This window comes from Humulus lupulus, chromosome 6, assembly GCF_963169125.1.
Source record: "Humulus lupulus chromosome 6, drHumLupu1.1, whole genome shotgun sequence".
NCBI lineage: Eukaryota > Viridiplantae > Streptophyta > Magnoliopsida > Rosales > Cannabaceae > Humulus > Humulus lupulus.
The window spans coordinates 182,662,839-182,689,075 of NC_084798.1; the positions used below are offsets into that span (position 1 = coordinate 182,662,839).

Below are 26,237 nucleotides of genomic sequence, written 5' to 3' on the forward strand. Positions count from 1 at the left end.
CCAACAGGGGAGGATTTCTCCTACTGTTCCCACGAGCTAAAGCATCTCGTTGTGGGCGAGGTGGTGTAGGATGTCTAATTAGTTATGGCGGATGCCTTATTGGCGAGGCTATCCTCGTTCCATCAAGACGACCCAAACTAGCCCGCCTCAGCTCTACTCCAATGTCATGAGTTCTCTGTGCCTGGGGTTCTGATCGTGGCAATGGAGGATTTGCTAGAGCATTTTGCCTCCGTGAACTTGTCCCAGCCCGCCCTGGTGGGTTGTTGTGGGCATTCCTAGGAATCTGCGAAGAAGGCACGGAGTTGGGGGTCACAGTCTTGACCGACCGACTGACATGTTGTTGATGACCCCTGTGACGATTAGAGGGTTGAGAACTTCGTTGGTTTTGCTCTGAAGGCACAGAGCTCGGAGTGACGGTTCTGACAGAACGACTAGGTTTAGACTTGTTATTCTTGTGGGACTTATGAGACCCACTTTGCCTCTTTCCGACATTAATATAAGTTGCAAGAGGGGGTAACCTAGCCAAGACCTCTTCGATTTACCTGTTTTCCCTAGCGAGATGACTTCTTAATTGGGAATTTTCCTTCTCGACGGCGGTCAAATACCCCGGATTTGGATTTGGTGGGAGTGATGCTGAACTCCCGGCGTCGTCCTGACCCACCAGTTGCTTTCCAAGATGATGTTGAACGTTTGGGCCCTTTTCAGCAGGAATAGTAGTATGAAGGTCCTCCTGTCCACCAAGCTACTCCATGTCATTGTCATGCATCGATCGAGTGAGCACCATGATGAATGTCGACTGAAACTTGCGAAGCACTAATTTCCTCTCAATGAAAGCACAAAATTGTTGACGTGGTTTTTCGCCAACAGTAGATTAGGAAATCAGATAGGTAGATTAGTGCTAAATTATAAACCGTAATGAAATAATAAAAACTCTCTCAAACACACACAACTTTTACAGTGGTTAACATCCACCTAGTCTACGAGACAATGTTATTTCTTTTCTCTCTCAATTTCTACAGAGTTTTAGCAATACAAAAATGGTCGTCCATTTTCCTGCCCTTTATTCCTGATATTTATAGTGGAATTTCCTGGACAGGTTTGGGTAACCGCATAAATAAATAAGGTATACATTTAATACAGTTTATTCCCATTTACATTGGGATATGATATGATAACAAATTTGAATATACTCTTGTCATCTAGAATAATAAATGATAAATATGCAATACAACCTGGGCATTAATGAGCGTATAAAGAGCCTCCGAATCTCTTGGGATCCTTCAGTATGCATTATGTCTAGGTTTCCATGGGCTGAATATCTCACCCGAGCTCGCGTTCAAAGACTATATGAACCCTAGCTCGTAGTAAGCTCAGATGCCCAAAGTCTGATCTAGCCATTATAAGTATCAAACTCCATTGTTATCTTGAGAGGCGGTTTGATAATAACATGTATACCATGTTTGAACTGGATTAAGTCTCGAGCTGCTCACATCACTATTAACCAAATGTTCTACTTAGCTATTTTTCCACATATTTATATGCTAGTTGTACCTGAGCTAAGTAATTGAACTCTTGCTAATTTTAGGTTACAACATATTAATATAATTATTATATATGTAATCTTATATATATATTAAATATTATTATAATAATGTTATTTTACAATATTTTAATTTATCTTAATACAATTAATAAATATCTATTTTTAATTAGTTTTAATGGTATATTTCGTTAAATGTTTATAATATTTCGTTAAAGTTAATAAAACAAATTGTTAAAACTAATAATTTTCGTTATCTACACAATTTTTATATTAAACATATATATCACCTTTTTTTTTTCTTTTTCTTTTCTTTCTTTGTTTTTCTTTTCTTTCTTTGTTTTTCTTTTGTCCTTTTTGGAGTCATATACTGGTATTGGTGTTGGAGTATCCAACCTGAACAGATGTCATGTTGCTTATTTTAGTTTATTGCAGAATGGAAGTTTCTTTTTATATGTTTTATTTTTGTTTCGTAGGTTGTTTTACAATGATACATGAAGAATGTGTGGCTATAGTAACAGCACTGAATTGGAGTTTTATGCTTGGTCTTCCTTTGAGTTTTGTTGAGTCAGATTGCTTAGCACTTATGACTGTTTTTTCCATACGATCATCATTTTGTAATGACTTAGGTTCTTTATTAGATGATATATTGCAAATTAGTACTCCAATTTTTCAGGAGTGTCCCTGTTCCATGTATGTCGTACGACCAATGAAGCTGCTCATGGAATGACAGTGCAAGGGTGGACGACGAATTTGTATGGCTAGAAGATTTCTCTTATTTTCTTAATCTATTTAATCTTATAGGGACACTCTTAATGGATACTGCCTATATATGATTACTTTAATATTAACCATTAGATTAAGATCAATGGTCAATATTTATAATTGTTAATTAATATTTCTAAAAATAAAATTTGACATTTTTAAACTTCTGGAATGGATACCTGATGACATGATGATCACATATTTATTAATTAAAAAATAAAAAAAGAATCTCATTTAATATTTATTATCAATTCCTTTTTCATTATTGATTCATTCATTTTATCTATTCTATGAGAAAAAAAATCATTTCAGAATTAATGAGAATAATTAATGTGACGATTATCTTTACAACTAATGCTTATTGCTTAATTAATCTAAAAAATTTGAAATTATTGATTTTATATATTTTCATTATCATTATAATAATTCATCATCAAAATCTTATTTAATGATTTATTCTAATCATATATAGGTAATAACCGTTGGGAAGTCTTCCTTAATCTTATATATTATATGATATTATAATTTCTTTTTTTCAATGAAGAATTTCATTGTGACAAAAAAAATTATAATAAAATAAAACTCCCATCTTAAAAATGCAAAGTTTAAAATGGATTTATTCTTGGAATAAAGTGGACAATATTGTTATCATTTTATCATTCCTCATTAACTTGAGTTGAGTTTCTCTTTTGTGTCTATATACTAGTTATATAAAGTATTTATTACGTGGGACTCGAATTAATTGCGCCAATAATTATTTGTCTTATTATAAGTGCTTGCATCTCAGGGTACCCAATATCATTATTATAATTTGGTACCATAATTTCAACACTTTTCCAAGGCATCGATCCATGCATGAGATTTTGTGCATTTTTCGGATCATGTGGGTTTTCTCTCTATAACTTCTCGAACTTCAATAATTATTAATATAAGTATTGCTTGTGGTACAATCAAAGAGCATTAGGTTCAAGAAGTTTGTGAATTGTGATCCATGCGATCCCTTCAACTTTCAAAATTAAACTATTTAACTCCTAATATTATTAGGTATTTAATTTTTTGAGCACAATATTAACACGAAAATTAAAGGGCTAGATAATGCTACTTGGTCATTGGTCAATCATTATATCTATTAATGCACCATGTGAGGTGAACTTCAAAGTTTTCAGTTTCTATATAAATATATAAATTTTGTACGAACACGTTTAGTAGAAGGCCGTTAATTACATAATTTCAATCTCACGTAATGTATTAAATTTAATTCTTATATTAATTTATATATAGACAGATGTTAGATATATGATAAATAATTCTCATTACATTATATTATATATCTAGTAGTTTGTAATTTATAAAAAAATTGCTAAAAATCAGTATTGATGTTCAACACTATAAGGAGGTGACATACAACTACTGATAAAATTCAATATCGAGTCTCAGACATTTGACTTTAATAAAAATTATATAATATTGTTAATCAACCACAAAGTGTCATCTCATATCGTGTTGGCAACTTAAAGTGCCAAATAACAATATGATGTTAATCCAAAATATAAAATAAGAATATGTGTAAGTATATTAAATTATCACCATGGACTATATAATGGTATATTAATAGGTGTAAGGTGTAAGGTGTAAGAATATAGTGGTATTAGTAACAAAAACACATATATATATATATATATATATATTAAACAATGGGTTTTTAGTGTTAATTTAAGCATGCAAATTTAAAAGAACACTACTAGTACTATATATATTATGCAAAAAATATAGGGGAAAAAGTAATTATTTCTTGTACCTTCAAGTAATATTCCAATGGAAGAATAGGAAGAATCTTAGGAAGAAGAAAAAGAGAACTGAAATCGATCGATTCCGGCCACCGGACGCCATGGCTTCAACCTTAATAAGCCGCTCCACAGCTTTGTTGTTCCTTTCAACTTTGTTTCTTCTTCTTCTTCTTCCTTTCCTCTCCCATGATAGTATAACCTTGAGCCAAAACCAGCTTATCATACACTCTTTGCCTTCTTTCAATAATAATAATAATACCACCTCCACTCCTCCTCCTTTCACTTATCCTATTTCGAACACCAATGGGACAATTCCACCAAAAGTTTCTCTAGACTCTTTTTACTCAAGTAATTTTATGCATCCAAACAACACTATAATTAGTAATCATCATCAGATTGCTAAAAAGGCGAGCATCATTGATTTTTTCTTCTTCTTTTTTGGTATATGTGAATATAGATGATATATATACTAATGCTTTTGTATTATTTATTAGAAGTTAATAATGTAGACAATTGGGTTATGGTTTGAATTTTTGCTGACATATAATCCTAATTGTGTTTCTTTGTTTTGAGCAGATCATCAAGAAGAAGAAGAAGAGGAGTAGGTTGGAGAGAATTGAGTATGATTTGGCTAAGGCTCGAGTAGCTATTAGTCAAGCTATTGTTTCCAAAAGTTTCAAGTCTGATAAGAATGAGACCTTTGTACCAAGAGGTTCCATATACAGAAATCCATATGCTTTTCATCAGTAAGTATAGTAGTTTTTAACGATTCTTTGTACATACATCAACACCCAAAAATAAAGTGCTATATTTTAACTTGTGTATATATTTTGGGGGTAAATTCAGGAGTCATATAGAGATGGTGAAGAGATTCAAAGTGTGGAGCTACAAGGAAGGAGAAAGGCCAATATTCCACATGGGCCCAATGAGTAACATCTATGCAATTGAAGGACAATTCATAGAAGAAATAGATAGTGAGGAGAGCCCTTTCAGGGCTAAGCATCCTGAGGATGCACACACATTTTTTATGCCCATAAGTGTAGCTAACATCATTAAGTTTATTTATAGCCCTGTTATTTACCCATCTGACTACAAACGAGATCGCCTCTGTCGACTGATGAATGATTATGTTAGTGTTGTGGCCAATAAGTATCCATTTTGGAACACAAGCACTGGTGCTGATCATTTCATGATTTCCTGCCATGATTGGGTGAGTTACATTCATCTTCTACTGATTAAATGTGTACTCATGCATGCATGTGTGTTAAACAAAACATAGATTTTATAAGTGATTATATAAGGGAAATTTGATAAATCATGCTTACATTAGCTTAATAATTAAAATTTGAACCAAAGTTAACCACCCTATGATACAAATGCTTATCTTTCATTTAATACCAAAAATACCCCTCTCATAACAAAATCCCATACCTTTCCTCTCTAAAATCTTGCAAAAAAGATACACATGGGTAAGTAATTTTCTTTGATTCTTGTTGTTGTTGGTTGTTTTTATGATTTAGATTGCTGTTTAGATGTTGGATCTGTAGTTTGTTGGTATTTTTTGCTGTTTTTTTGGTGAAAATCGTGGTCTGTGAAAATCTGCGTTTTTTTGGGTTCCTTGAATTTTTTTTCTAAATGCCCGATAGTGTCCGATATAGGCCCGATGCAGGGACGATAGTTGTTGGGTTTCAAGGTTAGTGATGAGGTCCGATGGCCACCCGATGCTTGCCCGATATGTTTTGGTTACCCGATGGTCATTAAGGTTCGATGGCTACCCGATGGTTGCCCGATATTTATTTTCATTCTACAAACCCTTTAAGTACGATAATGGATCGATACGAGTCCGATGCATGCCCGATAGTTGTTATTAAGTTAATGCAGACCTATTAGTACGATTGTACACGATGGTACCCGATAAGTGCCCGATGCTTTCCCAATAGTATGATGGTACACGATTGTACCCGATGGTACACGATAGTGATAAAAAAACTTGATAAAAACCGTACCTTTCGGCTTTTCCCCTGCCCATTTCCCGTTCCCTCCCAAATCCCAACTCTTCACTCCCACAAAACCATCGAGCAACATAAGTACTCACACCCGACGCTTCTCTCTCCCTCACCCACCATCACCCGACGCTGCTCTCTCCCTCACCCGACGGTCGGAAAAACCCCCACCGGAGACGTAGAAAAACCAAGCCCCAACCCCCACTGGAGACGAAGAAAAACCAAGCCCCAACCCCCACCGGAGACGAAGAAAAACCAAGCTCCAACCCCTCACCGGAGAAGAAAAACCGACACCCCATTGCGCAAAAATGTCTAGGGTATGTGTTTTTTTTAATCTCTTCTCCATTAAAAAATGTTATAGTATGTATTGTTGAATTTGACTGTGTTAAATCTGACTGTGTGACATCTGATAAACCGTAAAATTTTGAAAAAAATTTCTGGGTTTTTTTAGAGGTACGATAAGGTACGATAGTGGGTCGATATGGGTACGATAGTATTTGTGTTTCTCATAACTTCAGGTTGAAGATGAGTGTACGATAGGGGTACGATAGTGGTTCGATGGTGGTACGATAGGTTGTGTTTTCTGATAACTTGAGGTTGAAGATGGAGGTACGATAGGGTACGATGTTGGGTACGATGTGTGCCCGATAGTGGGAACAAATTGTTGTGTATGTTATAATACGATGGTGTACGATGTTAGGTACGATTGTGCACGATAATGTTATAGTTCCAGTTTTCCATTGGTGTCCGATATGGTGCGATAGATTCCGATAGTTGCTCGATAGTATATTGCAGAATATAAAATTTGATGTTTTTTTTTGTTATTCTATTTAATTGGGTATTTATTTGTTTTATGCAGAACTTAAGACCTCCACAACTGATAGTTCCAGTAGAGGAACATTTTACGGGACGTATCACTTGGCGCGGCAGTTGGTACTTTCCAAAGATTAAAGCAAAATTTATACAGTGTGGTTTATTGGATAGGGTGAAGGAATCCCCTTTCAAACAGTTCTTCATGGCGGAACCATTAAATTTTTCTGGTGCCTTAGTCCATCAATTGTTGTTGCACAAATTCAGAGGGGAGAAGACTGACGAAGTCCAGTTTTATATTGGGAAAAAAAGATGTAGATTTAGCCAATTGGAGTTCGCTTTAGTTACTGGTTTAAATTTTGAGGCCGGACCGTCTGAAGCTGAGATTAAAGCGAAGACCACTTCGGATCGGTTGATTCTTGAGTACTTCAATGGTCATTCCCCAGTGAGCATAGGGCAACTGCGCAGAACTTTTGAGAGTTGTCAAATAGTTGATGATGTGTACAAGATGGGTTTGTGCTTATTAGTTGAGGGTGTTTTGAAAGGTCGTGAGGAGAAGTTGATGGTTTGGACTGACATGCTGAAGATGGTAGACGACGTTGACTTCTTTTTCCAGTACCCGTGGGGGAAGATATCATACCAGAAGTTGTTACAAACTTGTCAAAAAGACTTTGTTGAAATGAAGAAGCATTTACAGAAGAAGATTGAGAAAGGAAAGACTCAAAAGGAGGCCAAGTACTCTATTTATGGGTATGCTGCAGCATTGCAGTATTGGGCTTTTGAGTCCATCATTGAGTTGGGTCAGGATCATGCTGTGAGATTGGGCCAAGGCATACCAAGAATGATCAACTGGCAGAGCAAGGAGAAAGTAGAGATACACAAAGAGCAACTTATTAAGTTGTTTGCCAAAAAGGTGAGCTTTTACTTTACTTTTGAATGTTCTATATTTTTTTCTAGATATGCAATTTTATGGGTACTGCACGATAGGAATACGATAGAGTACGATTTGAGTACGATTATGGGGTTATTTTGTGGTTTTTTGTCAACTGTTTGAAAACTGACTAAGTGGTACGATTTGGTACGATGATGGTCCGATGGGGGTACGATATGTATTCTTTGTTAATGTAGTAGTAGTGGTACGATATTGGTACGATGTTGTACGATGATGGTACGATAGTTAGCAAGCAATTCTCACTTACGGGTACGATATTGTTATGTTATGGGTACGATATGGGTACGATAATTGCATGATATGGGTACGATATGGGTACGATTGGGGTACGATAGTTTACCAATTGACATGATATATTGTTTTACTTTCCAATCTAAATATGCATTGTTTTTTGTGGCAGTTGACAGTATACCCCTACCTGTGTGCCCGACCTGCTGAAGAACAGTATGTGAGGACCCTTACAGACAATGAAGCCCCATTGTATGTGGACATGGGGTTAGAGGAACTAGAGGTGGGTCCCGATGGACAGCCTACACAGGAAGCCTTACAGAGCCAGGCTGAAAAGCTTGCTGAAAAGTTAGCTGAGCAAGCAGAAGCAGCAAATATTTTTAAGGAGGTTCCACCAGCTCAACCTGAGGCACCTGAGGTTCCCCCATCAACACCTCATGCCAGCACCTCCTCCCAAGCTGAGCAACCAGGCTACTCTATGATTTTGGCCAGGTTGGAAAAGGTTGAAGGGCAACAAAGTGCCCTTATTAAAGGTCAGTCCGAGATCTTGGGTCAATTGCAGAAGCTTATGACAATGATGGAAGATCTTAGTAGGCCAGTTCCAGATCCACACCCTCAGTCCACTGAAGAAGGCCCTCAGTCTCCTGTAGATGAAGACATTCTCCCTAACGATTACAGACCTGATGATGTAGATGATCACATTTTTCGCACACCAGAGGATATGCAAATTACTGTAATCGGAGATACTGAAGATTCTGAAGTACAATTCTTAAACATAGCTCCACCAGCACCGGAGAAGAGGAGAGAAAGAAAGAGGCCTAGGTGGTTCGATGAGTACACTGCAATGAGGAAAAGGAATAAGAAATCGAAGACAGCAGTGAATGTGGATCCATTGAGGGTTGTTGATGGTAAATTACTTATGACCTTTCACAAGTGGTTGCTTGGCACCATTGGGAATAAATATCCGAGGGAATGCTTCTCAGGGACACACGATGCTGCTTGGTTCCTGAAACTGCATACTCCGAGGACATGGCTTTCTGACTCTGTAAGTTTTCTATAACTTCATAATTAAATAATGTTGAAAATTTATTTAAATGTTTCTATATATAGTGGTACGATATGGGTACGATATGGTACGAAAGTAGTACGATAATTATAAGTGTCAAATTATAAACTGTTTATGTCAATGGTACGATGGTGGTACGACATTAGCACGATAGTGGTACGATATAATTTGTTAAGTAGTTACTATTACCATCATAAATTTAGAATTTGTAGTGGGACAATTTAGGTACGATGGTAGTACGATAATGTACGATGATGGTACGACAGTGGGACGCTAGTGGGTACGATGGTGTATAATACTAGTTTTTGCCATAAAGGTACGATGATGGTACGACATTAACACGATATTGGTACGATAGAAGGTTTTATTGTTAATATATTCATGTACGATTGGGGTACGATAATGGTACGATTGGGGTACGATAGTTACTATATTCATGTCTGATAGTTTTTTTGTTTGTTTATTTTGGTACGATATTGTGGTTACTGACTTAATTTTCCTTTAATGTAGCATTTAGATGCAGCATTTCATCTCATGAGGAGGCGTCTAGAATTTTATCCTAACGTGTACCCTCAGAAATGTGTTGTTATGCCTACAATTTTTCCCGAATCATTGAAGGGTCGGTGGGACGCTTTTCCAGGTTCTGACTACTCTAGATTTAGTTGGGATGACAGTATATTGGACCTGGTTAGGGGTGATGCAGTCCAGTTCTTACCGAGTTGGCAGAACAAGGAGTTCATTTATTTTGCCCTCTTCTTGAAAGACCAAATGCATTGGGTAGCTGTAGAGGCAGACCTGAATGGGTGGATGCTCAACATCTTTGACTCCAGTATTGGATCAATTTCCGAAAACGATTTGATCAGCTTGATGGTTGACTGGTGTACCATTTTCCCGTCGGTCTTGCGACAGTCCGGTTTATTTGAGAACCATGACGTTATACTCGCGCCTCAGTTGACAGCATCAGAGAGTCAGGTCAGACCCTTCGATTGGAAACTCATTCCACGTGAATTCGTACCGCAAACAAAATCCAGGTGAACTTTATTAAATATCACATATTAATTATTATTTCTTAATTACAAAACTTTATTAAATTATTGTTTATTTTCTAATGCAGTGGCGATTGCGGATGTTACGTAATTGAGCATATTGAACATAAGCTTCTACAACTACCATTTGATAATGTAACTGACAATAATATGAAACTTTTTAGGCAAAGGTGGTGTGTAGACTTATTCTACCAAAACTTATGTTGAACGGTCTTAATTTTTTTGAATTGTATAATTTTTTTGATTGCTCTTTTTGTAATTACTACATTTTAATGTGCTTAATCTTTGCATCGTACTATCATCGATCACTATCGTACTCTATCGTACCCTCACTTGCCTCACAAATTTCACGAACAGTCCTGAAACCATACCATCGTACCATTATCGGACAAATATCGTACATTATCGTACCCTAATGTCGTACATTAACTATCGTACTACATCGAGCAACGTCGTACCATATTGTAAGATACATTTAAATAATCCTACAACAAACAATATCGTGCATTGTCGTACCGGCATCGTGCACTATCGAACCAACACTGGATTATTACATATTTAAGAGTTTCATAATGGAGAAAAAAATAGAAAAAAACCTGCAAAATCCAGCACATAACAAATATTACTAGTTCAAGCAGAAATAAAACATAATAGGTCAACTAGAATACAAACAAAACAAGTTAACCTCGGTACTTGCAAGACGCTTTGTTGTGCCCTTTACCACCACACTTGCTACAACATCGTTGTATCACAACCTTGTCTCCATTAGAAGGATATCGATTTTTCCTAATTCGTCCGACCTTTTGCTTCTTCGGTCGGCCTACAGGTTTCTTCTCAATCGGTACTCCAACTTGGATGTTCTTAATGTCTTCAGGCAATTCCCAATCATCCTCATCACCAACTGGCATAATTGTCCCCTCATATGTGCTCTTCCAACTCTCTCTTGTGTAATATTGAGAGCACAATGCGTACATGCTAATATTTCGTTCTTGAGCAGCAGCACATGCATGTGGACAAGGAATCTTCATGATTTGGAATAGGCCGCAACTGCATTGTCGTGCCTCCAAATCAACTATACCACCGCTCTGAACTGTTCCTCCGGGGTGGACATTAAATGTATAAGGTCCAGCTCTGTCGACGCTTAAGAACCGAGATTTCTCAAATTGACATGACAAGTCCCCCTCCATAACTGGTGATAGAGTCGTGCTACACTTTTCAGCGTTTTCCTTTCGAGTAGCAAACCATGTTTGAATAGTAAACCTGATGAATTCAACAAAAGCAGTGATCGGGAAGGCTCTTGCGTCCTTAGTTTTGCTGTTGAAACTTTCAGCCCAATTACTTGTCATTACATTGTAACGGTCCCCTGGAAAGTACGCACGAACCCATCTTTCAAATCCAATGCCCTCAAGATATAGTGCAACTCGAACATCCATTGCTTTTATCTTTTCAAATTCTCTTTCAAAATCTGTCTTCTTATACGAGTATGCACAACTGTAAATATGATCCGTGAAGCAATCAGTCCTGAACTTGCTAGCCACGTTCATAATAATGTGGTGGTAGCATGCGCCATGGGGTGCATCAGGGAAGACAAGTTCCAAAGCATGAACAATGCTTTGATGCCTATCCGATACGAATGCTAAGTTCTCAACATCACCAATCGCTTGTTTCAACTTCCTCATGAAATAGGTCCAAGAGTCGTGGTTCTCACTGTCAACCATTGCGAAAGCAATCGGAAATATGTGGCTGTCTGAATCCAATGCCACGGCACACAACATTTGGCCACCATACCTAGTTTTCAAGAAGGACCCATCAATACATATAACAGGTCGACAAAACTTGAATCCCCGCCTACAAGCACCCAGAGAAAAAAAGCAATACTTGAAGCGACCCTCGTCTACCTTGAAATCAGTAATGGAATCGGGATTGTTCAACCGCAGCATGTGCAAGTACCCAGGTAACTTCGAATATGAAGCTTCAGGCGTACCCCTAACTATGTGGAGTGCTTTCTCTCTGCATCTCCAAGCCTTCTCATAACTCATTTCGATCCCGAAAGAATTCTTCATATCTTCTCTTATTTTGGAGGCTAAATAATCTGAACCGTTAACTGAGAATTTATCCTTGATCAGTTCGGCAACTACCAAAGGTGATGCTTGACGGTTATCTTTTTTTCGAACATCGAGGGAACATGTGTGTACATTTTCAAATGCTGTCACCTCGAACATGTTAGAAAGTTGCTTCTTCTTCCCTCTTAACCTCCACCCACAATCAGGATCCTTGCATGTAATATACCAAACATCAGTACCAGACTTCTTAACTATAAAGTCGAATCCCTTCTTCATTGCAAACAAGCCAGCAACCTTTTTTAAATGTTCCTTGTCTCTGAAAAACTTTCCTAAATGAATCTCCCCGCCCGATGTGCCACCCATAGATATATAGTGACTATTATCCTCAATGTCTTCTCTTGTAAACATCTGAGCTTTGAATTTACTATAATATGTCGAAGAAGAGAGTGGATCACTAAATTCTCTAGCATCATTTGTTCCGTCTGGACGACTACTACTAGTACCAGGTGTTTGGCGATCTTCTCTACGGGGTCTACTTCTACATGTTGTTTGCCTCGGTATTTGGTACGACAGTGGACTCAGGCTCAAAGCTTGAGAACGGACCTCTGTTTCTTGGTCGTCATTGCCCTCAAAATCATTTTCAGGGTCAGGACAATCAGGAAAATCATCATGAAATGGCATCTGTGCTACATGGTCAACTGTTGGTATGAAAGGGTTTGATTCAGGTACAGCAGTGGCTACCAGCACCTCCGGATTTGTTTCTGGAACATAAGTCCCAACCTCACTACGAGTATCCTTAACAGTACTTGGTGGAGGATTACGATAAACAATGATATTCTTCTCCACCAAAGTCACAAAAAGGGGAACAAATTCATCTGGCTTCTTCAAAAGCATTGACAAATATAAGCTTACACCCTTGTCATTCCTTATAAGTTCAGGCCGATACATTAACCCTTTCATGTACTTATAATTCACTTCTAATTTCAGGTCATACTGCACTTTGTCAACCTCCAGCTCTGAGTACAGAAGTTCAACAAGTTGTGAGTAAGTTATGTCCTTCTCCAACTCGAACGTTAAATTTTCGGCTCCATTAAAAACCCAATCTCTACCTTCACGCTCCCAAACACCATTATACATTAAGTACGCGAACAAAGTTGACCCTATCATGTACAAAGAAAAAAAATCAGTAAATGGCAACAAAATGTCGAAATTTAGTTCAAATGTTTGGGAATCGTACCAGTATCGGGCCATATCGGGCGGTATCGGGCAAAGTTTTATTTATGTTTTTTGATCACTTAAAACACTAATATCGGGCAAGTATCGGGTAACATCGAGTACCATCGTACTATTAGGTCAGCAGTAACTTAATAATAACTATCGGGCATATATCGGACTACTATCGATCTATTATCGTACTTAAAAGGATGTGTAGATTTAAAATAATAATCGGGGCAACCATCGGGTAGCCATCGTACCCTTATAACCATCGGGTAACCAAACTATCGGGCAACCATCGGGTTGCCATCGGACCTTCATCCCTAACCTTGAAACTCAACAAATATCGTGCCTGTATCGGGTCTCTATCGGACACTATCGGGCATTTAGAAAAAAACTCAGGGAACCCAAGAAAACGCAGATTTTCACATGACACGATTTTCACCCAAAAAAACAGCAAAAAATACCAACAAACTATAGATCCAACATATAAACAGCATTATGAATCATAAAAGCAACCAACAACAACAAGAATCAAAGAAAATCACTTACCCATTTAATATCTTCACTATGAGCAAAAATAACACAAAGCTTGGTGTTTCTCCTCAAACAATCCACAATGTCCGAATGTGTATCTTTCTTGCAAGATTTTAGTATAAAAATTTTGTGTGTAAAACGTATGGTGAAGAGAGAGTGAGAGAGAATGTATGGTGAAGAGAGGTATGGTGAAGAGAGGTAGAGAGGAAGAGGGAGAATAGAGAGGAAAGGTGTTATGAGAGGGGTATTTTTGGTATTAAATGAAAGATAAGCATTTGTATCATAGGGTGGTTAACTTTGGTTCAAATTTTAATTATTAAGCTAATGTAAGCATGATTTATCAAATTTCCCTTATATAAATATGCATTTGATCAATGTGAGAATGAATTTGTAGTCTGTCACTAGTAGATGCAGGCGCTACTATTTCTCTATATGTACAAATATTGGACTTAAAAGTCTTATACCATTTAGTGAGGAAGGAGCAAAGTGGACATTTTTTATTCTAATAATACAAATTATTTATTAAAACGATGTAGAGTCTCTTCCATCAATGAAATATGAATGGATTATGCATGAATTAAATCACTAATGGATATTTTCTTCTGTATTTAAAATTCAGGGTCCACAAGTATCATATGAAAAACAACCTCAGCTTTTTAAGAACTTCATGAGAGTTCTATGCAATGCCAACATCTCAGAAGGATTTCTGCCCAAAAGAGATGTCTCACTGCCTGAAATATATTTGATAAAAGGAACATTGGGCCCAGCAGATTTGGGCCGAGCTCCACACATGCGCTCAAAATTGGCATTTTTTGCTGGTAGACTCCACGGATACATTAGAGAGATCTTGTTCCAAAACTGGAAAGACAAAGACAGTGATATCCAGGTCTTTGAGAATGTTCCAAGAGGGCTAAACTACACTAAGCTAATGGGCGAAAGTAAGTATTGCTTGTGCCCAAGTGGGTACGAAGTGGCTAGCCCAAGAGTTGTGGAGGCAATCAATGCAGGGTGTGTCCCCGTGATTATCTCTGATAGTTATTCATTACCCTTTAGTGATGTACTTGATTGGAACGAATTTACCATACAAATCCCAATCTCAAAAATACCAGAAATTAAGAACATCTTAAGTAATATTCCAAATGAGAAGTACGTGAGATTATATAATAAGGTTTCTCAAGTGAAGAGACATTTTGTATTGAATCGACCAGCTCAGCCATTTGATGTGATTCACATGGTACTTCACTCTATTTGGTTAAGAAGACTCAACTTTAAGATTAGAAATTTGAATAGCTTGTGATTAATCTTTTATTATTTTATTTGTTGTCTCTTTCAATGTGCAAGTGACGTTGTAATATACAGATATATATATATATATATATGTGTGTGTGTGTGTGTGTAACAACCCGATTTGAGAGTACTCTAATTAATTAAAACTAAACAAGTTTGTAACATAAGCATCCAATAAACATTTAAAACATTTATTTATTTAAGCGAGATCCCCTAAAACATAAATACATGACGAGTTCATGCAACGAAAAGAAATACCATCAAAACGTAAAATGAGTTTTGACTCTAAACACTGAAGCCCCCAACTTAAACATTATTATAAATAAAACTTTGAAAAATAAACTATGAAATTTCATTGAGAACCTATGCCTTGTGACCAACGAACTCATGACACGCTGATAGGGAGCCTTTAATTCCTTACCTTAATGGGTACCATAGTTCTACCTGTTATTCAAGGTGAAACCATTGAGCTAATAAGGCCTAGCAAGAAAACATCTAGTATTACAAACATGCAGTATTATAATCTAGATCAGTCTTACATTTCTACCTTAGTTTTTATCACATAACCTATTCCATTATCATAACATAATAAATCATAGTCACAAATTTGATTGTCACATAAGTGATATCTCACCTTATGACTCTCGTACTCCATATGGTCTTTGCGGCTTTACCTTCTACCTCATCCAACTTACAATGTAGGTATTACAATGCAACAATCTCACACAATCAAGATCATATTATCAACATAACAAACAAGCCATTCATCTGATAGAATATTTATTTATATGGTATATATAATCATTTATGTTATAACCAATTGATTTAAATTCATTTAATATATCAAAGTCAATATTTTATTTATTGACAAATATTATAATTAATAGTCAACATTATTTGTTACCCGATTTGTATATCCCAACTGAATGAGAGAATATCTCAATATGTGGCAGAGACTCTAATTGAATGTCTCACCCTATAAATATAGGGTACCAGTTTCCAAGCTCACTGCTCAATTTTTGTCTTTCAGTAACTCCATCTAAAATGGTTAGTGAGAGCATGGAAGTCCGTGTACTTATTCTAATTTCTCTTCTTTTCTTTTGTAGATCTAAAGTTTATAGATCGAGATTGTTAATAGCAATGGCTGGAGGTACACATATTCGATCCTTTAAATTTTATGTAACAATCTGTTTATTCCGCATTAAGATTGTTATGCATCTAAATTAATTTTTAATCTAACATTTGGTATCAAGAGCCACGCTATATATCTCTGCCCTGGTATTATTATATCTACATATACACACACATATATATTTGAATTGTATATGCTTGATTAAGTCTTTTCCGAATGCTCAAAAAATTTGTATTGTGTATTTTATTTCTACTATGTTTTTATCGCATATTTATTAATAGGAATACTTTAGTTTAACTATTCCCTACATTTTTTTGTCATGTAGAAATATCGTTTGAAAATACAGTTAAAATTTTTGTGTTTTTGGCCAAGAGTTTTGGATACTTAAAGTGCGTATTCCAATTGTTGTTTTTGTAAATAAATTTAAGAAATCTTCAAGTTAACGATTTCAAATTAATTTTTACATGAAAAACGAGTTTTAAACTCATAAAAACAAATTTGAAGTTTTGAAAAACCTTCAAGGAAAACTATTAATGGCCGAAAGTTTTTTTAAGAAGTAAAACCAAATTTTTAGTTGTTTAATCGATCTAATGTCATGGATCTCTTTATCTATGCTTTTCGGTGTAATATGAGCTTTGAAACGTGCATTTTGGATGTCAGAATCAAGTTTTCCAACTGGGATGTGAAGCGGGTCGCGTGAACTGCGTGCAGTCAAACTGGGTCGTTTTGACCCGGACGAAGGTAGATGGGTTCCCCAAGGCAGATTTAAAAAAAATTGAATAAAACTTCAGAAATTTTTTTAAAAATTACCTTTTTTTAATTTATTTTTGGAATTTCATTATTTTCTTGATTTTAATGCTTATTTAGACAATAAATTTTATTTTTTAATTTTTTCCAATTTAATTAAAATATATAATTTTGGTAATTTGTATGTTATTTGGTAATTAATTAAATTGTACAAATATTTGATTTGGATGTATTTATTGTATGATATATTTCATTTATTCATGCAATATTAAATAATTGTTATATTTTAAGAATGTAATTATATTTTTTTTACAATTAAGTTTGTGCAATTATTTTATTAATTTACCAAATCAATATATAATTTTATTGTCTTATTTAGCATGAATTTTTTGCCATTAAGTCTATATATGGAATTTTTGCATTTATTTTCCTACCTATAAATAATTATGCTGATTTGTATGATTATTTTGTTATTATTCATGCATATTTTATTTTTAGTATAATTATATTTAATGTTATATGTATGACTTTATGATTTTAAATACGTTATATATTCCATTATTGTGCTAGATACATTAAGATTATATTCAAACATTAAGATAGGTTGAATAATATTTAGCACATTGATATTCATAAAATTTTAACATTAATATTCATAAAATATTTAGGTTGAATAAAATTATGAATAATACATAAAAAAAAAATTTGGTTGACATAAGAACGCATGAAATTGAGACAAATGCTCAGTCTAGAACGAGTTTTAATGATCTCTGGACGACCACACTAGGAGCACTACTCTCTGTGATTGCCTATTATGTTTTAACGAAATTATTCTTAGGTCTTCATAGAGCCTAAAACATAATGTTTAGTGAACCGTATAATTTTAAATAATTAGGGAGTAGCCACATAATCTTTATTATATAAAATTATATATTAACCAGAAAGGATCACATAATGGACATAAATTGTGATTGATTATATAGATATAATAATTTTCCCCACAAGAATTTTATTATATTTATATAAATAATTAGGATAATATATTAAATTAATTTTTTTAGTTTACCCACAGGAGTTATGATAATTAATTTAATAGGTCTATCATAAAGTTTAATTTAGATAGAAATATTAAACCTTAATTCATCCCAAATAATTTATTTGAATAATCTATCATAATGTACATCCAATTTTATTAAATTAAAAATTTATTCCACAGGCAATTTTTGTTTGATAAAATTTCATTTCTCAATATGTTATACATTGGTATAACATGACTTCATTAAGCCTCAATCTTTAGAAATCTAAATTTATAATCATATTCATGCATCTTCTTCATCCTCCTCTGGTTTTGTTGAAATCCTTACCGAAATTCCTGAGCTTAGGGGTAACTATTTCAAAATCTTGAAGGAACGAGTTCTTCTTCATTTAGGCTACGTCGACTTTGACTACAAAATAAGAAAGGAAGAACTTGCTGCAATCACTACGACCAGCACTACTGTTGAGATCACACTATATGAAAAATGGGAGCGATCCAATCGTCTTAGCATCATGTTCATTATGTCAAAGATCCCTATGGGAATGCATGGATCAATGGAGCAACCTGACAAAGTCAAAGACTTGATCAAAATGTTCAATGAGCAGTTCGACACTTCGGACAAACCACTTTACAACAACCTCATCCACTAGTTCGCATCAACAAAGCTCACTGGTATCAAAGGAATTAAAGAACATATCTCAAAGATGAGGGACATTTCTGCCCAATTACAGAAGCTCGATGTAGTCATTCCTGAAAATTTCCTGGTTCATTACTTCCTCAAAATTCTTCCACCTCAATACAAGTCTTTCAAAATTTCCTACAACACACATAAGGACAAATGAAGTATCAATGAACTAATAACAATGTGTGCTCAAGAAGAAGCAAGGCTCCTACAAGAATAAGGTGAAAGTGCTCACATGAACACCTAGGGAAAGAAATGCAAACCATCCAAGAAGGACAAGGGGAAAAATAAAGTGCGTCCCCAAGGTGAAATAAAGAAGGATTTCGTCAAGTGTTTTTTCTGCAAAAAGAAAGGACATGCAAACAAGGAATGCGCCAAGTTCAAGGAATGGATGGACGAAAAAGGTATTCACATTTTCGTAGTATGTTATGAATCTAATATGGCTAATATTAATATTAACACATGGTGGATTGATTCTGGATCAACAATTCACATTTCAAATTCCTTGCAGGGTTTACAAAACCTAAGGAAGCCTGTGGGAATTGAGCAAATCATCTTATCCGGAAACAAGATGGGCCCACATGAGGAGGCTATTGGAACGTGCCATTTAGTTTTAAGTAGTGGTTTTATTTTAAAGTTAGAAAAGACCATTTATGTACCAAGTTTCTCTAGAAACTTGATTTCAGTTTCAAGACTTGTACCTTTTGCATTTTCCTTTACATGTTCAGACAAATCTTTTAATTTATTTAATAAATTTGAATGTGTTGGAAATGATATTTTATGTGATAGTCTTTACTGCCTTAATTTACAAAACAATACCGCTTATAATACTTTGCATGTTCACGTTGACAAAAAAAAGATGTGTTATGAATGTGAATTCCTCTACATTATGGCACCGGAGATTGAGACATATCTTCATTGATAGAATTAAAAGGTTAGTGAAACAATGGGGTACTCAATACCTTAAATTTTACTAACTCTGATACTCGTGCAGATTGCATTAAGGGAAAGCATACCTGTAACATCCTCCTAATCCAGGATCGTTACATTGTATACTTTAAATTGTGTCAGACTTGCTAATCAAGTCATTTGGCTTAAAAGGTGCAACTATGGTTAATGACAAGGGTTAGGGTTAAAAATTTTGGTCAAAAGAAACCGTTGACTTTTATTTAAAAAGTTTCATACATTCGTGGGATCCCAAAATATTACAACCAATTTCTTAAAGAAGTGTAGGTATTTCAAAAATTACATCCAGCCGACCTAAGTTGCAAAAACAGGGTTACAACCGTAGTTCCTCTGGATATCCTCGGTCATGGTGGTCGAGCAGCGACATATGTACACGCTGCCATCAAAGCTCTCCAACTCATGGCTGGTCAAGCTTTCCCTTCCCCTTACCTGCATCACAAAGCACATGTCCTTCATGCAACGAAGACACTCCTTCGTGTCGGGTAATTGGGAGACAGCTTATGTTGGTCATAGAAGATTCTTATCTTCTACGCATAAGTGGAGGAAGAGTCGCTTGTTTGATGGGAATTATGTAAAAGGACGTCTTCCAAGAAAATTCAGTAGTCAAGACATACTCGAACAATTAGCACATGTTCCAGATCGTTTGCCGGGTAAACATTTCAGTTTTGAGGGGTATGAAAAGAAAGCGAGATCCAAAAGAGCTTATTTGGAGTAAAAATAGTATTTTCTTTGAACTTGATTACTGGTCCAAACTTGAACTAAAGCACAATTTAGATGTGATGCATGTAGAGAAAAATGTTTGCGACAGTTGACTCGGTACTTTTCTTATGAATGAGAAATCTAAAGACACCACCAATGCACGAGTAGAATTGAATAATTGTGGTATCCAATAAGAGTTGCACCTCAAGGAAGACGGTACGAAGTTGATCAAACCACATCCTATGTACTCTTTCACACCGAATGATAGACAATTTTTTTGCAATTCGTAAAAGGAGTTAGACTTCCAGATGGCTTCGGTTCAAATTTCTCTATGAAAGTAACTGACAATGATGGCAACATTGTTGGGTTGAAATCCCATGATTGTCACATTCTTATGCAATGTCTGTTGCCGGTAGGATTTCGAGGCTACTTGGATAAGTCTATTTCGAAGACAACCATTGAGCTTTGCAATTTCTTTAAGCAAATTTGTGCTCGTACATTGGTTGTTAAGGACATGGAGAATGCAGAAGATCAAGTGATACAAATTTTGTGCAAGTTGGAGTTAATTTTTCCTCCAGCCTTTTTTGACATAATGATTCATTTACCGCAAGAAGCTATCCTCGAAGGACCAGTTTACATGAGGTGGATGTATCTGTTTGAGCAATATATGAAGAAGTTGAAAAATTATGTTAGGAAGAAGTTTGAATTTTTGTTCGCAATATCTTTATGGAGTACATACCAAATTTAATCGTCCGGAAAGTAATGCAGATATTGTTATTCATAAAAGACAGTTGTCAGTTTTTGAACCACAATGTCGTCCAAGTAGCAAAAAGAAAATCATATCCCTTGACTATCTTCACCGGAAAGAAGCGGAGTGGTTTGTACTCAACAATTGCCCTGAAATCCAACAATATATGGAGTAATTAGCTCAACACATGTATGAATTCATTAAATTTAATTCATGGCAAACTATTATCTTACATTAATTGTGTTATATAGTGAATGCCTTCAAGAAAATTAAAAAATAAATCTTCAAAAAGATTTCCCTATCTTGTTTAAATTGAAGGTAAATTATCGAAACTGTAGAATTCTTATGAAATTCGTATCGTTTAATAATCATCTCATTGTGTTTTTTTTTTTTTTTTTGTGTCATACTCTATAGATCGGTCATTTGCGGCAAGTACAGTCAACTGAGTGTACTGATGAATTATTTGCTTTAGCAAACGGGTCCAATTAGAATGCATACTCCTACACGACTTGCATTGTTAACAGTGTGAAGTTTTTGGTCCATAGTTGTGACGAAAGATGTACCACTCAAAATAGTGGAGTTTCGGTGCCAGGAACCAATGGTTTTACTTTCTATGGACAACTTGAGGAGATTGTAGAGTTATGCTATTCCCACGGTTACTCGGTAGTATTGTTTCGATGCAAATGGTTCAACACCGATGCAAGCAAGGGTCAAAATGTGACTGAGAATAACATAACTAGTATCATGATTAATTCTTAATGGTACAAGAACGATCAGTTTATTCACACCACTCAAGAAAAATAATTTTTCTACTTGTAAGATCCTTCAAGAAACAAAAATTGGAAGGTAGTAGAAGATGTCAATCATCGAAAGATTTGAGATTATCCAAGTATCGATGATGATAACGAGGGTGATGTCGTACATGATATCTTCATCAAATTTTGTACTCATTGTGGAATTAGGAAAGTTGGAGATTATGCATTTGGATTGACCTGATCACACCAGCATAATTGGGGAAACGTCTCGATCTGTTCTGGATGTGGATGATGATGACGAAATTAGTGAAGATGATTTAGAAAGTACAGATGATGATGTAGGAATCGACATTGATGATGAATAATATTTTCTTATGCATATTCATATTTGTATGTTTAATGTGCCTGTTTTAATTTCAAGACTTTTCAATCAATATATGGCTTTTCTCAACAATGTTTGTTTTTCAATAGTTTCAATAGAATTACCGAAATTATTTAAGTTATGTAATTAACCTCCAACTATAACTAAATTTAAGTTAATAATTATTTAAACTGCAAAGATATGTTTGCTAATGTTGCTTGTTTTCATGGCGGTGATGGAGCGGGTCCTCCTCCTCCTCTTCCAGATCCCACATGAGTTCCTACATCCTGTGGTAATATACTATAATTAGTCTATCTTTTATCAATAAATGACAAATTGTTATTATTTTATTAAATTTAATTGTATTGTTTAATTAACATATGCAGCAGCTGCCGTAAAAAGAAGAGGTCGGTCTTGATCCAAAAATTTACAGCAGCTCGTCATGATAATAAAGGTCTGTTGGCTCTACAATTTGATCTGAAGGAGGGAACCTACAAAGCAGTTGGTGATTTTGGGACATTGTTCACGAGACTTATTGTCAACCTTATTGGTCACCATGTCCCGTTATATTATGACTTGTGGCAGAGTGTTCTGGATGAGCACAAGATTGGATTGATGCAAAAGCTTGAGGTAAATTTATCTACTTATTCACATGTAATGTTTTTTTTTTCATAATTTAAAAAATCTCACCATTTTTATTGAAGGAGTTTTTCATTCTTTCTTGACCTCTCCCTGAGTGGCGACTGATAGAGACTGGGATTGAGCGAGAGTCTCAGGATTACTACAAGGATAGAAAAGGTCGCAAGAAAAGACACTTCGATGAACATGGAGGGCATGATGATATCGAGACAACCAGAAAGAATCTACCAGAGGACATTGACAACGAGAGTTGGCATAAGTTGGTTGACCTTTTCACCACTCCACAGTTCATGGCACGCTCAAAGGCAAATGCTGCCAACAGAGCAAAACAGATGTATCCAAGTCTCCATGGATCGACTTCTTATGCTTCTGCTCGATTTAAGAAGGTAAATAAAATTATATAGATAATTTGAAATATTTATAAGTTATCTTAATAATAATTTCAATATTTAACTGAGATTTTGTTAAATTTTGTTTTCTAAAGATGAATCTTCAGACTAAGGAACTGCCCAACATTATCGATACGTTCCATGACATGCACAATCATTCGACACATGGATGGGTGATCACAAATGCTAAGGATGCATATGTAAATAACTTTCTAAGTTTTGTATCTATGTATATTATTCAATTATATTATGTATTAATTGTCTTGTTTCTAAATTGCAGGATGCCTTGCAGCAAGAAGTCTAGACACAATCCCAATCCCAATCCCAATCCCAATCCCAATCCCAATCTCAATCTGAATCTGAATCTAAAGCAGGATGTGTCACTGTGAATGAGACACAAGTCATCTCAAAGGTACTTGGTCAACGTCGTGGCCACAACCGAGGTATTGGATGGAAGTTGAAGGGCACTAGTACATTTTCCTGATGCGCCACCAGATCCTCTTCACAATCAGAGGCATCACTGTTTCCGTCCACCATAGTTGTCCCACCAACGATACCATCTGAGGCTTTCCAGTCCATAATTCAACATTTCAGTCAAGCCTTTATGACCCAAAACAACAACTTCTAGCAAATGCAACAATATTTGCAAACAACAAATCCAAACATCCAACCTCCACAATTTCAGTCTGTCAACTTGGACATGAACATGATACAGTCGGTGATGGCAAGCTTTCAACCACAATAGCCACAACCACCACACCCACCACCACAGCCCGACCATAATGACTTTGGAATTAATTTTGATGACATTTAGTTTTATTATATTATTATTTTAAAATTATTAATATTTTGTGTTGTTTTTTTTATTTTGGAGACAATACTACTTATGCTTTCTTATCTTTCATTTTGGAGACTATGAATATTGTTAAATTGGTTTTATTATTTAATTAAATAAGTTGGTTTTATTTATTTAATTAATATTTAATATTTTATTAAATAAATTTTAATCAATATAATTAATTAAATAGAATTTTAAAAAAAGTCGTCGCCGTAGGGTGCACGCTGAAAACGAAAATCTGAGTTTTTGTGACACTACAGCGACGCCATGTCATCACTGAAGGCATATAAACCCACACACTCTTCAGCGATGACATGACGTCGCTGTAGATGGAGCAGTCGATAGGCCTACAATGACCACATCTCGTCATTGTAGAAGTTTTCTAAAATTCAAATTTTCAAATCTTGCACCACCAACAGCGACAACATGTCGTCGCAATATCCCAGTCCAACCGAAAAAAAAATGATTTCCTACTGTGACGACTGTGGTTTGTCGTCGCTGTAGATTGCTACACATACGGACCTACAGCGACGCCGTTTTGGCGACGACATGTCATCAATGTATACTTATAGCGATGAGTTCTTGATCTACAGCGACGACAAAAGTCATCGCTGTAGAATCTTTTTCTTGTAGTGACATACTCAGTCACATCCATCTTCATTCCAGGCCACCAATATAGAACTCTTAAATCTTGGTACATCTTTGTTGTTCCTGGATGTAGAGAACAAGGGGTAGTATGAGATTCATCCAGAATCTCCTGTCTGATCCTGGTGCCCATTGGAACGCAGATCCGATCCGTGTATCTCAACAAGCGCATGTTTTACACGATATAGTCCATAGCTATTCCAGCTAGGACATCCCCTCTAATATGACTCAACTATGGGTCATTTAACTGCTTCTCTTTAATCCTCTCCAAAAGAGTAGACTGGATGGTGATGCTGGCTAGCTGACCCACTACTAACTCAATTCCTACTCTTGTCATATCATCAGCCAATTCCCTTGATATATGTCTGGTACTATATAACAGTCCCGGACCCTTCCGGCTTAAGGCATCTGCTACCAAGTTGGCCTTCCTAGGGTGATAGAGGATCTCACAATCATAATCCTTTACTAGCTCTAGCCAGCGTCTCTGCCTCATGTTCAGATCCTTCTGGGTGAAAAAGTATTTTAAACTCTTATGGTCAGTGCATATCTCTCACTTCTCACCATAAAAGTAATGCCTTCACACCTTCAGTACAAAACTACTATTGCAAGTTCTAAATCATGTGTAGGGTATCTCTGCTCATATTCCTTCAACTGACGTGATGCATAGGTACAAACTTGTCTGCATAAGTACACAACCCAGACCCTGCCTCGAGGCGTCACAATAGACTACAAACTTGTCCCAATCTGTAGGAAGGCTCAAAACTGGAGCGGTGATCAAACTCTTCTTGAGCTTCTGGAAACTGTCTTTATACTTGTTTGACCACCCAAACTTCTGTCTCTTGCTTGTTAACTCTGTCAGTGATGATGCAATCTTGGAGAACTCCTCCCCAAAGCATCTGTAATACTCTGCCAATCCCAAGAAACTCTTTATCTATGAAGCATTCTTCGGTCTTGGCCAATCTCTGACCGCCTTGATCTTCGCTAGATCCACCTTAATCCCATCCTTACTGACTATGTGACCTAAGAAAGTCACCTGTGGCAACCAAAACTCGCATTTCTTGAACTTTGCATACAGCTTGTGTTCTCTCAACCTCTGTAATACAAATCCGAGGAGCTGCTCATGTTCTGTCTCTGTTCAAGAGTAAATCAATATATCGTCTAAAGATGATCACAAACTGGTCCAGGTAATCTTTGAACACCCTGTTCATTAAATCCATAAATGCTGACAGGGCATTAGTTAATCCAAACGACATCATCAAAAACTCATAATGCCCGTACCTGGTGCAAAAAGCTATCTTCGG

At 35.9% G+C, this 26,237-nt stretch overlaps 1 protein-coding gene across 1 annotated transcript; it reads left to right on the forward strand.

The window, feature by feature from the left end:
* The first annotated feature begins 4,676 nt into the window (after positions 1 to 4,676).
* LOC133782785 (probable glycosyltransferase At3g42180) lies at positions 4,677 to 15,347 on the forward strand. Its single transcript, XM_062222168.1, has 3 exons — positions 4,677 to 4,838; positions 4,939 to 5,302; positions 14,632 to 15,347. Exons 2-3 carry the CDS (start codon positions 4,952 to 4,954, stop codon positions 15,307 to 15,309), a joined length of 1,029 nt encoding a protein of 342 aa, XP_062078152.1. The 5' UTR covers positions 4,677 to 4,838; positions 4,939 to 4,951; the 3' UTR covers positions 15,310 to 15,347.
* Positions 15,348 to 26,237: the final 10,890 nt, after the last annotated feature.

Bases quoted from the DNA above. Each gene is read 5' to 3' on its own strand.
- LOC133782785 (XM_062222168.1), top strand. From the start codon at position 4,952: ATGGTGAAGAGATTCAAAGTGTGGAGCTACAAGGAAGGAGAAAGGCCA. The intron at 5,303-14,631 runs GTGAGTTACATT...TTTAAAATTCAG, and splicing joins TGATTTCCTGCCATGATTGG to GGTCCACAAGTATCATATGA.